The sequence below is a fragment of the Nilaparvata lugens genome, chromosome 4 (assembly GCF_014356525.2).
Source record: "Nilaparvata lugens isolate BPH chromosome 4, ASM1435652v1, whole genome shotgun sequence".
Taxonomy (NCBI): Eukaryota; Metazoa; Arthropoda; class Insecta; order Hemiptera; family Delphacidae; genus Nilaparvata; species Nilaparvata lugens.
The window spans coordinates 69,889,688-69,905,776 of NC_052507.1; the positions used below are offsets into that span (position 1 = coordinate 69,889,688).

Sequence of the window (16,089 nt, forward strand, 5' to 3'; positions counted from 1 at the left end):
CAGCTGATCGGAATTTCCAAGGTTATTACCACCACGGATATATACCACCTTCTCCAACCAAAGACCAAGCGGAGGTAATCCTTACAGCCTCGTTTAGTTCTCATTAAAATTTCAAATCCGAGTTTAGGAGCAACTGCTACCAGGCCAAGTGTTATGAATGGACTTGCTCCATTGATAAGGGGGGCAGCAAGACATTATCAATGGAGATGAGCAATGTTTTGATATCGCCAACTCGCCTAATTGGCGGCTGTAAAGCATAAAGATGACATGCTTCATTATATGTGTTATGATGTCTGCATGCTTTGGGCCAGATGTCCAGTTCTCCAGATCTCACATACATACACTGGTGGCTCTCGCCAGTCTCCTGGGCTACAAGCAAGCACAGAAAAGAGAGAGTTGAGTACTGAGAGAGTGCTCTCTCTCTCACTCTGGCTTAGTTCTAATCAATAACACAACATAGCGACACAGGCCCCTGTCCCTTTGCCCGACCGCCCCAAAAACTACCCCTTCTATCTCAGCCATGCATCCGACCTAACATTACCCCCTCCCCTCCCGCTACACCAAGACCAAGCTTGCGTTCCCACGCCGACCCCACCAATTCCAAATAAACACCACCTTCTCTATATATATATATATATATTCGAGGCGTTTAATGAAATCCCGGCCGGATCTCTTCTGTCCGCCACCATTGGATACAAAAATATTCTCCAGCTCCCTGACAATAGTATCAGTACAAAGCCTGAATTACAATGGAAATAATGTTGATATTTGCGAGTTGAGATTTAGAAATTTTCATTATTTTGTGAATTAATTATACCACCATAAATATTTATAATATTTATTATAAATAAATATAACACAAAAGAAGAAAATTAATTGAATAAATATTCTAGCATTATATTTTTATTAGAATCCATTGAACCCTTTTCATTTTATTTGCTGACACGACTGGTTTCGCTCTTTGTCATGGAAATATTAAGTTGCCCTATAGAAATATAAATACCATTTTGTGAAAACAGAAATGGAATATAATTTCTCAATTTTTCTAATAAGGAACAAAACTCCAACTAATTACAGGTTGACAGTTGATTGTTGATGATATAATAATTTGAAGGAAGATATTACTACTCGTAATTTATCTCTTTTCTGTATAGGGCTACTTGTAATATAAATATAAAGAAAAACAAAAATCTCAGTACCCTTTTTGAAATATTTTATCACAACATGTTTCGGTTTTATGCCATTTTCAAGTGATTATCACTTGCAGTCACTTGCAGCACAGTGATTATCACTTGGAAATGGCATAAATGTCCGAAACATGTTGTGATAAAATATTTCAAAAAGGGTACTGAGATTTTTATTTTTCTTTATATTTATACTACTCGTAAGTTTATCGATAAAATTGTATCTATCAATTTTCCCGTTTTATTAACCACAAATTCCTCCGATCCCTTCACTCACTTTAATGTGTCTTACAATTATTGTCATTCATGTCTTCTAGGTCCTTAATAGTATGTTAGTAATGGAACCAATAAACAAGCTCGACCCACACCACAATGAATACATATCTCGAGGAACAAGGGTATTCCAAATTGATAGGGATAATCATTTGGATTTGGAATTAGTTCTGAAATGCAAGTTTTTATACCGTAATACCGCCACCCTAGTAGTAACATTTTTTCTCTTCAAAATAAGGTTTTTGGTGAAAGTATGAGTTAAGAGAGAGATTCTCCATTGACGAAGAGTGTCAGTTCTTAAAGATAAGGTGAATAGATTACTACAAATGAAACTCACCATTAGGCAAACTACTATTATTCTCGGAAGCACGAGACTCACCTGCAAAAATTATCAAGGTTAGGTACGTAACGTTTCAAAGACAAAAAATTCAGAATAATTCTCAAACGAAGCAGGAATTTCGAAATCGGAAATAAGAAAATAAAGTAATATTTGTAAATACAATGTTTATCCTGATCTCAAAACATGTTGTCATGTTTTTCAGATAAAATACGCTATTTCCACGAGAATTCTTCATTATGTTAAAATATTATTTCGATTCAGCCCATTTGCTCATTGAAAATGAATTATATGCTTGGAGATAAGATAGCTTGTATACCACACCCTTCGTGTTGAAGATTATCTAAAGAAAATTTCAAGACATCTCAACTTTTTTTATTGGAAATCTATACTGTATTTTCGCTCAAATTGAAATGCAATGGACCATGAAGTCAATAGAATAATGATTAATAGAATAATAATAAGAATTGGTAAAAGAAAGAATTTTAATTTCAGAATGAAACTTGACTATGGATGGAATGCTATTCCAAAAGCAAATGCTCCAAGAGTCTGACATAGATGAAGCGGAGAAAGAATAGCCTGTGGGGAAACAAAAAGAACACCACCAAGTCTCATAAATATATCAGTTTCACTCAGAAACATCCACTTCAAGAGAAATATGGTTGAAATAGTAATAAATATTATAGAGAATCATGACTGAAGTAGGCTAATAAAAACATGAGATCTTCAAAAGATTGTTTTTTCGAGATGCTAAATTTACTTGACAATAGAAAAGAGACGTATCCGATACCAATTATTACTTTCCTTGCCCTATTACCATAGGTAAGGAAAGTATTGCTTTCCAAAAAAATTAAGGTACCCTAATTTCAAGTTTTCTATACGTTTCAAGGTCCCAAAACATGATTTTTGGGTGTTGGTCTGTGTGTGTGTATATGAGTGTATGTTTGTGAACACGATAACTCCATTCCTAATTAACCGATTGACTTGAATTGAGGTCCTTATACCATGAGGATCCGACAATAAGAAATTCAATAAAATTCAATTCAAGATGGCGGAAAAATGGCGGATAATTACTAAAAAACCATGTTTTTCACGGTTTTCTCGAAAACGGCTCTAACGATTTTCTTCAAATTTATACCCTGGATAGCTATTTATAAACCCTATCTATCAACTGACATGAGTCTCATTTCTGGGAAAATTGCAGAAGCTCCTCAATATTTTCGAGAAAAATGGATTTTCTTAAATTTCTATCACGATGTTCTCAAAAATTACTTGACAGATTTTTTTTTCAAATTCATTCCCTGTATAGTTATTTATCAGCTTTATCAACTGGCATGAGTCTCCTTCCTGGGAAACTAACAGGGGGTCCACCCCATCCTTGAGAAATGGACTTTGTAACTTCCTTCTCGTGCATGAGGTAGGTAAATAGAGCAGTTTATTCAAAAGAACACATAGTCGAGATAATTTCATCCGTTGAACAGCTGTTTTCACGACTTTTAAAAAAAATCATCGAATATCACAATATTTACAAAAAGGGAAATGTACTCTGAAAACAATTATTATACAATAGTATGATCGTAGTTTTAAATATGTAGCCGCCAATCGTCATTATGTTATTCCCCTAAATTATTATCGTTCAAGAATAAGTTTCAATGAGCAAGGAAAGTTGTGTGAGTGTACCACACCAGATTTGTTTAGTTCGTTGCCTATCAATAGACCTATGAACTAACGCGAGTAGCTCCTTATGTAGTAGACATTATGTATAGGTTATTGCAATAAGGTCCAACAACGAAATTGGTGAGCTAGGCCAAGGAGTCATCTCAAATACACACTAGAGAAGTTACTCTAGGAGAAAGCAGAAACAGCCCAAACCTAGCCTATGCGAGGAAGTCAAAACAGTGCGGCTAGTCGCTATAGTGAGATGCAGTGGTATCTTTTGCGCACCCCCCTGAATTATGTGATATGCAAATCGACTCATTCCACGGTTGGGGCTCTGAAAGGGAGGAAGGAGGAAAGAGGGGTAAGAGGAATTGCCCCGCACTATCGATCCCTCACCCTCCCTGCCCCCTTAGCCAAAAACGCGCAACCCTTCCTTCTTAAAGCAGAGGATGCTTGGGTGTCCACACGCCGCCACGGCTTTTCTACTTAAAACAACGAGCCCGGTAGCAATGGGTACATATATAGGATAGTGACATTCACTGACAACTGTCAGCATTCCTTACATATAGCATCACTGCTTCTCATTCATCCAACGCTTACCGTTACAAGTGAATTACACTAGTCTACTCAATGGTTATACAAAAACGTCGAAGAGCGAAAGAAAGAAAGAGAGAAAAATAGAGAGGGGTGGAGAAGAGAGAGAGAGAGACAAAGAGAGAGATAGAGGGGTGAAAAAGAGAGAGGGGAAGAAGAGAGAGGGGGTGAAGAGGAGAGAGGGGAAGAAGAGTGTACTCAATGGTTACACAAAAACGTCGAAGAGAGAAAGAGAGAGAGAAAAAGAGAAAGATAGAGAGGGGATGAAGAAGAGAGAGGGGGAGAAGAGTGTACTCACGGTTACACAAAACCGTCGAAGAGAGAAAGAGAGAGTGATAATGAGTGAGACAAAGAGAAAGATAGAGAGGGGTGGGGAAGAAGAGAAAGAGTAAGTGGAGGAGAAAGAAATTAAAAATGATTGATTGGAGGGTGGGAGAGGAAGAGAGAGGTTGAGTGTGTAGGTGTGTGTGTGTGTGTGTGTGTGATAAAGTGACAGAGAGAGTGGGGTGGAGAAGAGAGAGGGGAAGAAGAGTGTACTCAATGGTTACACAAAAACGTCGAAGAGCGAAATAGAGAGTGTAATAATGAGAGAGACAAAGTGAGAGGGGAAGAAGAGAGAGTGAGTGGAGGAGAGAGTAAAAATGATTGATTGGAGGGTGGGAGAGAGGAAGAAAGAGAGAGAGTATGATTGTGTGTGTGATAGAAAGACAGAGAGAGAGATGGTGGAGAAGAGAGAGGGGAAGAAGAGTGTACTCAATGGTTACACAAAAACGTCGGAGAAAGAGAGAGAGATTGAGTGATAATTGGGGAGACAAAGAGAAAGATAGAGAAGGGGTGTAGAAGAGAGAGGGGAAGAAGAGAAAGAGAGTGAAAATGATTGATTGGAGGGTGGGAGAGATGAAGAGAGAGAGAATGAGTATGTGTGTGTGTGTGTGTGTGTGTGATAGAGACAGAATGAGAGAGGGGTGAAGAAGAGATATGGGAAGAGAAAGAGAGAGATAGTGAGTGGAGATTCAGATTCAGATTCCATTATTCATGTGTTTAACAAAGAATTATGATGAAATATGCGAAAGTTGAGGTACTACTGTAATGTTTTCACATGAAACGGTGAAGTTTGGAGGACCTTCAGATGTCCATTCTCAGAGGGGTATCGAGGTTACCCCACCTTCAAACCATATGATTAGAGGATTGATTAATAATTGATTGTGTACTTTATTTATGTAGATTACAATATATACTGGCTTATACCTCATATACAATAGTTTACAATACAGCAAAATTATAGATGAATTTACAAAATATAATCTAAGAAAATAATTATTGAGCTGATTATGATATGGGAAAAAGCAATTTGTAATAACTATAGATAAAATAGATAATATTGTTATGCATCTACATAAATTGGCGGAGCTTTGGACATATCAATGTCAATTCTTCGGAAAGAATATTCGAAGTATCCTTCCCACTAACTCTCTACCAAACTTGAGGAGGATGATTGATTGAGTACTTTATTAATGTAGATTACAATATATATTGGCTTATACACTTATATACAATAGCTTACAATACAGCAAAGTTATAGATGAATTTACATAATATAGACTAAGAAAATAACTATTGAACTGATGAGAGAGAGAGAGAGAGGAAGAGAGTATATGTGCGTGTGTGTGTGAGAGATAGGGAGCCAGAAAGAGAGAGGGTGGAGAAGAGAGATGGGAAGAGATTGATTGATTGAGTACTTTATGTAGATTACATATATAATGGCTTATACACTCATACAATTGCTTACAATACAGCAAAGTTTTAGATGAATTTACATAGCATAAACTAAGAAATTAATTATTGAACTGTACAATGATGTAAGAAAAATCAATTTGGAATAACTATACAAGATAATATTGTAATGCATCTATATAAATTGGCGGAGCTTTGGACATTCTTTGGAAAGAATATTAAAAATATCCTTCCCAGTCACTCTCTACCAAGAGAAAGAGAGAAATAGTGAGTGGAGGAGACAGAGAGCGAAAGAAATAGTGGAGGAAGAGAGAAAGAGGGACAGTGTGGGAGGAGGAGGAGGAGGAGGAGGAGGAGGAGGAGGAGGAGGAGGAGAGGGAGAGAGAGTGAATGAGACAGTTGAGGAGAGAGAGTGCGAGGGAGGATTGAGAGGGGGAGAGAAAGAGTCGTAGTCAGTGAGGGGTGTTGAGACGCTAGCTAGGCTGAAGCCAAGATCGCACTTGCAAATAAAAGTCAGGGGCAGACCCTAGGCCTATAGACAGGCCTAAAGTGCGATCCAATTCATACTTTCAGTATTGGTTGAACGAGGAATCTTTGAAGAACGCTGACAATTTAGAGTGAATCCAACTACACCCGCAGCAACCGGCTACAGCTACGCGTTATGGTTAGTTAACAGCTGCAATATTTTTATTTATCAAAAAACTACATCCCATCTTGTCAAAAAATATAAGCCAGCAACCAGTTTGCTACATTACACTACTTTACATTATGTACAGTACAAAGATCTGACTGTAAAAAATAAAAAACCATGTTGAAAGGTGACATAACATAGCGTAGGTACATAAAAACCACTCACTTGTCACAATCCAGGCACAAATATATTACGTCCATCTATTCTCTACATAATAATGCCATAGATGAACAATAGCGTAAGTAGATATCCCATGGTATAGGGCGTTTATGTCGCAACTTTTACTGTTATCTCAAGCCGATAGTCCACGTAGTTCTTTGCCGTGAAGCTGTGTGACGCTTGTAGTCTCTCATACTGTGCCGTTTATACACTCACCCCAACAAAACAGTAAAAACCGACAGTAATCGATAATAATCGGCTTGAGATAACAGTAAAAGTTGCGACATAAACGCCCTATACCATGGGATATCTACTTACGCTATTGTTTATCTATGATAATGCCAAATAGAAAATATATGAATTTCCAATTATACCATACTTAACCAACACTACTTCACTTTTCCCAACTGTAACAGTTTCAAACAGGATTCATTAGTCGGTGAAAAATGTTCATAAATATGAAGTATGAAACGAATATGCTATTTGAAGTCGAGATCCTGTTGGTTATCATTGTAATAGAGGAATGACAATGCTCAATTTTTAATATTGATATTGGATAACATTGTTATTGTACAGTAAAGGTGAGAAGCAACTCGAATTTTCCCTGGTTTGGCATAAAGAACTGTAGCATAAAAGAAATTCTTCATCAAGTATTAAGTAGGTGAGAGCAGAGAGAAGTTTAGTACTCTGGTGAGAGCCACACTTGGAATCATCAATGAGATGAGAGAAAGTTTTGGATTTCATCATTGCATTCATACAATATACGAGTAAATAGTGTCATAATAAAATCAAAGAATAATTTACAATAATCAAATTGAGAAAAGAGAACGGACTAATTGGAATTAAATCAATACAACATGAAACAACTTTATATACTTCTTTGGAAACAATATTGAGTAACTAGGGTTTACGGAACACTTACAATCTCAATAATAATGGAAACCAATAAATGAATTACAAATTTAAAATCCCATGATGCTGCATAAGAGTAATCAATTAACACATAGGTTGGTTGTAAAGAAGATTGCAAATTTTCAGGATGCCACCATTTCTGTTGGAATAACTTTGCAATTTCAACCAGTACTAATTGCAATTTCAACCAGAGCATGATGTTGCCTAGCTCACTTCCATATAGTTCGTTTCTATGCAATATGTTATTACGTCAATTATAAACTTACTAAATAACACAACAATTATTATTTCTTGTATTCACTTGACAGTTTTTGCCGACTCGCTGTCTAGCATACTAATTCCATACGAATTGAACAGATCCTACTCCCTACTCAGAGCGGAAAACATAACAGGCCCATCTAACTACAAAGACAATGTTTTTTAGTGAATGACTTTAGTTGAGACAAAAATAAACAGCAAGCGGATCAAGGCGAACGAGATGGAGGAGGAGCTTCGTAAAACACTCCAAGCATTCGACAATAGAATATAATTGGCCAATACAGTACAACAATTCAGTCTCACTAGTGAAAGTCTCAACCGAGGGATTGCTGGTGTTGAAATAATGCAGTTGGTGAATGCACAAAATCATTAGGTCAAGTCTCTGCCAGGCACTCATCTCGGCTCTAATAGAAAATTCAACAAATTTTATGCACTTCCAGCTTCAGAATACAGCAGTATATACTAAACTAATCAAGACAACCTTTTCTTCTGACAAAATGTTATCATAAGTGATGATGTATCGTGTAGATTAAAAATCACTACAGATTGTTATAAGTAGAGTAAAAATGAATAAAATAATCGAGTGTCATACATTATACCAATGTCCGATGTACCCACAAGGGGGTGGGGTGAAGATAGAGACAGCGTCATTAGTGGGAAGGACAAAAATGATTTTATTCAAACTAATGTAAAGTTCAAGAATTTTCATTTGAGAATTATTAATAACATCTATCACTTTTTGACAATTACTTCTTCAAGATGGCTTCCTCCTGCACGAAAACACTCTTGAAATCTGTGTTGAGATTCCTGCAACATTTCAGCTGGGATATTGTTAATTTCATTTTGAATTGTCTGTTAAGATTCAACCACAGTTATTGGCAAAGTTGTGAAAACGTTTGATTTGAGATCAAATCGTAGGTGGACAGATCATGGGACCAGGAAACACAGATGTTGCAGCGATCAATGAGGAATTGTCAACACAGATTTCAAGAGTGTATTCGTGCAGGAGGAAACCATCTTGAAGAAGTAATTGTCAAAAAATGATAGATGTTATTAATAATTCTCAAATGGCAAGTCTTGAACTTTACATTAGTTTGAATAAAATCATTTTTGCCCTTCCCACTAATGTTTTATGGCGTTTTAAAAAAAAATCCCGTTATTCGGTGTGCCACTGCATTACGTCAGTGATTTTCCCCCATAAATGTATCGTATTGAATAGTTTGATATTCACATTTCTTGAATGACAACTACTTGATATTGTCAAAACTACTGAATTTATTACAATCTGAGATACTAGTTTCAGCTGTTACAGCATGATCAATCTCTAGTGAACGGAATGTTTATTAAACATGGAGCAGCAGATTATATATTACCGGTGAAGCCCTATATGGTCGTTAGCTGTTGACCAATGAAGGTTGAGCTCTACTATCATTGGCCGAGACTAGACACGCCCAAGTATTCCAAATATGGTCATGAGAACCGTTGAACAACACATGAAAAAAACATAATACTGTATCTAACAAAACCAAATAAGAATGATAGTGAGAATATACTATATTTTAAAACTATACACGAGAATACAAAGACTACAACAAAAACGAAAAGGCAGGAAATTGATATAAATGAAAATCTCTTTCTATATAAACAAATAGGCCTATAAGTTTTTTTTTTTTTAATAGTTATTGTATTTTCGGGTTTACTTCTTTTAAATTATATACCTAATATTCTTCAATTCTTATTCATTTTGATTTGTTGATTACCAAGTTTTTCTTCTTTTGTTGTGGTTCAACGGTTCTCATTACCATATTTGAAATACATGGGCGTGTCTAGTCTTGGGAAATGACAATCGAGCTTAACCTTCATTGGTCAACAGCTAACAACCAATCGTAGGGCTTCACGCTTTACCAATAATATATATTCTGTTGCTCAATTTTCAAGCTTTCAGTTTACTGGATATTGATAATGTTGTAATAACCGAAACTAGTATCTCTAATTGCTTGAATAAATCAGTAGTTTTTGGGAATATCAAGTCGTTAACATGTTTTAATATGGATATCTACCACTACGATTCTATTCTCATTTCTGGAGATCAATTATCGATTATAAAGCGCAACCCAATAAATAATTATATGTGATACTCGTAAAATACATAATTATTTCGAGATATATGCGTATCCCAGGGCCTATGAAGGATCTGGGCTAACATAGTAGGATCCAGATCACATTGAAGCATGAAAGGTAATATTCGAATCAGTTTTGATTTCATTTGTGACAATTATCCATTAGCCTCTTGTTGTTACCCACATAGTCAGCCTATTTGCGTGTGTTTTGTAATTTTCTCTGCATGAAGATTGTTATCTTTGCGCTCGTTACACCCCAGTAACTCACACAGCTAGTCACTATTAACGATCATCATTACAGTAGCCGGTTGGACGTAGGCTACCAAACACAATGCTCCAACAACTTGAAGCAGTCTAATTTGACAAACTTGTTACGTACCTACACTGTATTATTAAATACTATAGATAAGAAAAAATTAATTCAAATGATGAGTGTTCTGATATTGTGGGGATTAGGAGTGGGGTTTTCCAATAATATTGATGTGAGGAAGAGGAACACAATAAAAATTTCCATCGCGGCAGTACATAGCATGCGAAAAAATTGTAAAATAGCAATAACTGGGTACTTAAAGTGTTCCTTTTTTGCTAAGCCCACCTAGTTGGGTAATGGCGAGAAAGATTGATGAATGGACCTACAGATTTTGGTGTGTTCCGAACCACCAGGAAGCAGTTTTACAATAATTCATAAGTGATATTTAGCGGAGTTGGCTCCTCTAGTACCGTTCAACAGGAGTAGCAGGCGTGTGAATCTCAACTTACAATTTTTAACAAATTTTATTTAGCGATTACTCATGAGAACGACCACACGGAGCCAACCAATTCCCAATGTTATTTCTCATTCAAGTATGAGTTAAAATTTTATTTTATTGTTAAAACATTAATACAATGTATAACAAAGTCAAAAGTGTAATAACATTTAAAATAAACTATGAGAACAATACAAAAACATAATAAAAATAAATTCAAAAGTACCATATCCTAATATATATTACGCGAACAATTTCTGTATTTTTATATCTGGTTATTTTATATTTATATCTGGTTATTTATGTTCAACGGATCTCGAAAACGGCTCTAACGATTTTCACAAAATTTGGAGCATAGTAGGTTTATGATATAAAACTTCGATTGCACTAGGTCTCATCCTTGGGAAAACTCGCTGAACGACATTGAAAGGATAATTCATCCTTGGAAAAATAGCTGAGACTTTCGTCGTCTGTGGATAATAAAAAAGTGAGTGAGACGCACTCGGTCTGTGGAAAATCAAAATATCTCATCCCCGAAATTCATAAGCTGACGTATAGCCAGCTGTTAAATTTAATATAAACACGATCATTTTAAAGAATTGTGTTCTGTCATAGCCTACTATAGATAGAAGTAAGCCATGGTTCTGTTTATCAATAAATAAAAATAAAGAGCGAAGCTCGGAGCCCCGATATTTATTAAGATACATAACACTTTTAGTGATAATTTAGTTGAATAAGTACTGTATTTCCAATACCTCAAAGATTATAATAGTATGTAATCAATAGATCTGTGATAGAATTCTCAACGAAATTCTGTGTATGAGACACGACCGATTTTTTGGTATGTGGACTGTTCAAAGCCATTTTCCAAGTATCCTAATTTTCCTAATTTGACTGAAGTAAAAGAGAGTTCGAAATTATATAAAAAATGGATAATATGCAGTTGCTACAGAGACGATTTCAAAGTGAAGAGGAAGCTACATGGTTGAAAGGTCATCAACCGTACGGAAATGTAGCTAATCTCACACAAAAATATCAAAGAAACACAGCAAATTGGTTAGAAACAGTAGATGAAGATGATTAAAAAATATGCTAGGAAGAAAATGAAGGAAAGGAGAATTCATACTGCACTAAAATGTTGAAAATGAAGGAAGCTCATTGATACGCAATATAATTATTTCGGTGTACGAAGTATAATACTCCGATAAACGGATTATATATTCCAGTTGGGGAGTGTTACTTTAAAATCAATTCGCCTGAAGTTGAAATTCGTTATTACAGATTTCTGCGTTTGGTTGGATTCAGTTAATAAGTACAGGGTTTAATCTTAGGATTTAATAACTCATAATATCTGATTTCAAATTACTGCACTAAATCTCATTTAATTAATTAATTAGTTCATCGCCCCAATCCACTGATAAACCAAGATATTGAGAAGCATAACGAATAGATCGATACATTAGTGATTGGTATCGAATATTATATCGATTGATGACCCAATATAGTGAGGTCCACGTTATAATGGCAGTGGAGAAAGATAGAAGAACAGCGTTGCCGATTCTCTGCCTTGACACTGCCTTCTGGAGAATATAGCTGATAACTGTCTGTAGGGTATATCTGATGAAAGCTTATAGGATACTAATAATTGAAAATAAAATAATATGAAAAGTGAGAGGCTGAAGGGAGCTTCCTGTTTCTAAGTGAAGTAGATGAGATGAGCGGGTGGAGTAAGTGAAGAGTGACAGAGACAGAGCACAGAGTGACACCCGTCCAACCGGTTTGCCGCGGTGTTGCGTTGCGCATTGCAATTAAACTACATTCCCAATAGAAACAACGCATTGCCTCTAAACTGTCTGCTCTCTGTCTATCAAGAGCTCGAAGAAATGGGGGAAGGATAAAAATACTGTGTACAATACTCTATCACCTATATTGCTGTGGTTCCTCGAGAAAGAATACTCCTTGGGGGTACGCAAGAAAGTTCAGGGGATACGCGACGCGGAACTGAATATCGAAAATGATTCCCGTTTGGTTATCTGTCATACAAGGATGGAATAGAATCCGTTGTAATATTTTTATGAGATTGAGTAACTTGAAACCAAAAGATGACATGGAGTAGGAAAGCGCTCACATAAGATGCGCTGTCGCACGACAAAACTGGTGACATTCACTTGAACACGGTTTCAGTTGATCACGAATCAGCTCTTTGCGAGGGTCTCAGTTTGTCGAAAATTCAGTTCGTCAAGTTCCCGTTGATTTCGGGAAGTCCATTGAATTATATTCTAATGATATTTAAAATATATTTCTAATAATACCAGCAACTCCCCGTTGCTTTAAAAAAGCCCAGTAGATACATAAATATCTAATATTTAGAATATATTTCGGATTATATTAGAATATTGCCATCTAAAAGCAAAAACGTAACCCCTTACCTACCATTTTACCAGAGAAAATAAAACAAATCTCTATAAATCTATATAAATCTACAAATTTCTATATCCCATGGATTTATATTTTACCGAATTTGAAATGTTCTGTCCCAAAAATTCAAACTTCAGGCGCTCATATTTCAAAAAGTAATGATCGAAAAAAAATGTTTTCCTGAGAAAACTTTTTCATTTTGATAGCTTGATGATATACAAATCGAAAAGCTTGAAAAAAATCACCAGTAGAAAGTTTATTTTTAGCCTTTGCACAGCCTTAATCAATCGTATACGTTTTCTCTGCTTTTACCTTTGAAACATAAAACCTACCCTTCTACCCTTGAAACATAACTAAACATAACCTGTTAGGTTATAACGAGATGCCGTGAAATTTGACAGCTCAACTTCCCACTTGTTTAACTTTCTCACGAAATAATCGAAATAGGCACGTGATGAACTGAGATCCTCCTAACAAAACAATTTACTAGTTGGAATAGAAACCATTCAAAACTAGTAACAAGAATATTTTAAAATGGAAATCATTCAGTATTAATACTGTATTATATTAAGAGACTAACGATATCGGATGAATGAGTGAGATAAGATTAGTGATTTCCTATTTCAACTGGCAGATTTAGGTACCTACGTCAATTGTCGCATCCAGTGTGAACGAACACGTACATCCTCACGCACACCGGACACGGTGCAAAAGTGTGATTGCGACGGCAGCAGCAGAATTCAAGCCGTGTTTGAATGGTTGAAATGCTCACTTTATGCTATACAAGGTTTTGTATTGTTCATTCAAATATATTTTTCCAACTTGATTGTTCATTTATGGAATTAATCTGTATTATTAATCATCAATATTATAAGCTATTGTTTACCGAGCGAAGTGGGTGAGGTCTAAGATTCAAATCGACGGTTTTGCATTTCTTTTTATGTTTATATGTTGCGCATTCACGGCGAAACGCGGAAATAGATTTTCATGAAATTTGACAGGTATGTTTCTTTTTAAATTGCGCGTCGACGTATATACAAGGTTTTTTGAAATTTTGCATTTCAAGGATAATATAAAAGGAAACGGAGCGTCCTTCATACGCCAATATTAGAGTAAAAATCTGGTGTGGCGCACTCACACAACTTTCCTTGCCGTTATGAAAATTGATCACGTGACGCTAGTGTTCCCGCGCATCTCAAGTATACTATTCAATGATTTGAGCCAGCTGGTGACGGCAATAACGCTGGAGACACACGAGGTCTGCTATCTCTTCATAGTGGATCATTAAATAGAATCAACAGTTGCCAACAGTTTGCAATTGGATAATAAAATTTTCTCGAATTTCGAGCTTATTTTTAATTCTAGGTGAAAATGTTACTGGACATTAATTGTAGAGATTCTAATGCTCAATCTTTTCCACTCGAAATTTTTTGTTTAAATTGTATCTGAAGCATGATAATTGGGAATCTAAAGTCAAACTTTGCATAGATGGGGCGGAGCTCCTGAAATTTTTACAGAGTTGGGACTTGCGACAGTTCATAGAGCTTATCGATGACTATTTCAGGTATAACTTTAATCAAAATCTTTGGAGCCGTTTTTGAGAAAATCGCGAAAAACACTATCTTTGACAACATTTTCGTCATTTTAGCCGCCATCTTAAATCACATTTGATCGAAATTGTTCGTGTCGGATCCTTATATTGTAAGGACCTTACCTTCCAAATTTCAAGTCATTCCGTTCATTGGGAGATGAGATATCGTGTACACAGACGCACACACACACACACACACACACACACACACACACACACACACACCACACACACACACACACACACACACACACACACACAGACCAATACCCAAAAATCACTTTTTTGGACTCAGGGGACCTTGAAACATATAGAAATTTAGAAATTGGTGTACCTTAATTTTTTTCGGAAAGCAATACTTTCCTTACCTATGGTAATAGGGCAAGAAAGTAAAAATCAGACAATAGAATAATTCATCATAAATCAGCTGTCGAGAGGAATAATAAATTGCAGGCATTGACGCATGCAATCCAATATCTCAATGTAACTTAATGAAAAGACAGCTGTTGTGTGGACTATTAATTGCATGCAGTGAGGCATGCAATTGATAACTTGAAGTAGCATTTCTCCCGACTTTTCTCTGCTTTCAACTGGGTAAGCTTTTGATGATACTAGCATATAGCTGTTTACATCAAATTATTAACATCGTCGATACAACAACCCAAACAGCCATTAGTCGTTTATACACCAATATCTCGCCGACACGACAGGAAAGAACAGAATTTACTCTGATGGAAAGTATTAGAGGAGACTGTGGTTTACAACTGCGCGAGGTCTACTGTTCACAGTACTACTAGTAAAAACCCAACTGTAATTCAATTTTAAACATTCCCAAATGTTCAGAGACTAATTGACCTATTTTCAAATCAGAATGGGAAGGAGCCAAATCACACCATAATTAGAAACGAGACTGAATAGGTGCCGTTCAATCACATATTTTGAACTCGTTTATTCATTGTAGAACTTGACAAGATTTTTTTGAAGTATAGGTGATGGACGAATTTTATTACATTAATCATGACAAACATAGAACCACAAAGTGTTTAGCAGTGGTAAAATTGAATGTAAATGCCAATCTCAAACTGAATAACTGAAGAGTAAAAAAGCGACGAGCTCAAATTCTTATCGCGGGCGATTAAAGTTTGTTAAAATGATCGTGCATCGTAAGTTAGCTAGCAGGATGTGAATAGAAGGCTGACAAGCCAGCCTGGCTGGGCCGTTGATAACGTGACCAAAGTCCTAATCTCTAGTCGAACAATCGAACAGGGAAATTATTTAATGGCCTTGCCCCTCGCAAGAGAAACACAACATAACGGTGTCTGAGCACTGAACACTGAACACAGAGCTATGAGGAGTGAGGAGGCACCACAACACACTAGAGACCACATGGACCAGAAAAGATCAATGATGCCA

At 36.2% G+C, this 16,089-nt stretch overlaps 1 protein-coding gene across 1 annotated transcript in view; it reads right to left on the reverse strand.

Moving 5' to 3' along the window:
- Nucleotides 1-16,089, reverse strand: part of LOC111049698 (metastasis-associated protein MTA3) — a 112,752-nt gene that overhangs the window by 71,070 nt on the left and 25,593 nt on the right. The window contains exon 5 of the mRNA XM_039427086.1: nucleotides 1,795-1,836. Coding sequence (XP_039283020.1) covers nucleotides 1,795-1,836 — 42 coding nt within the window. The remainder of the gene's footprint in view (nucleotides 1-1,794; nucleotides 1,837-16,089) is intronic.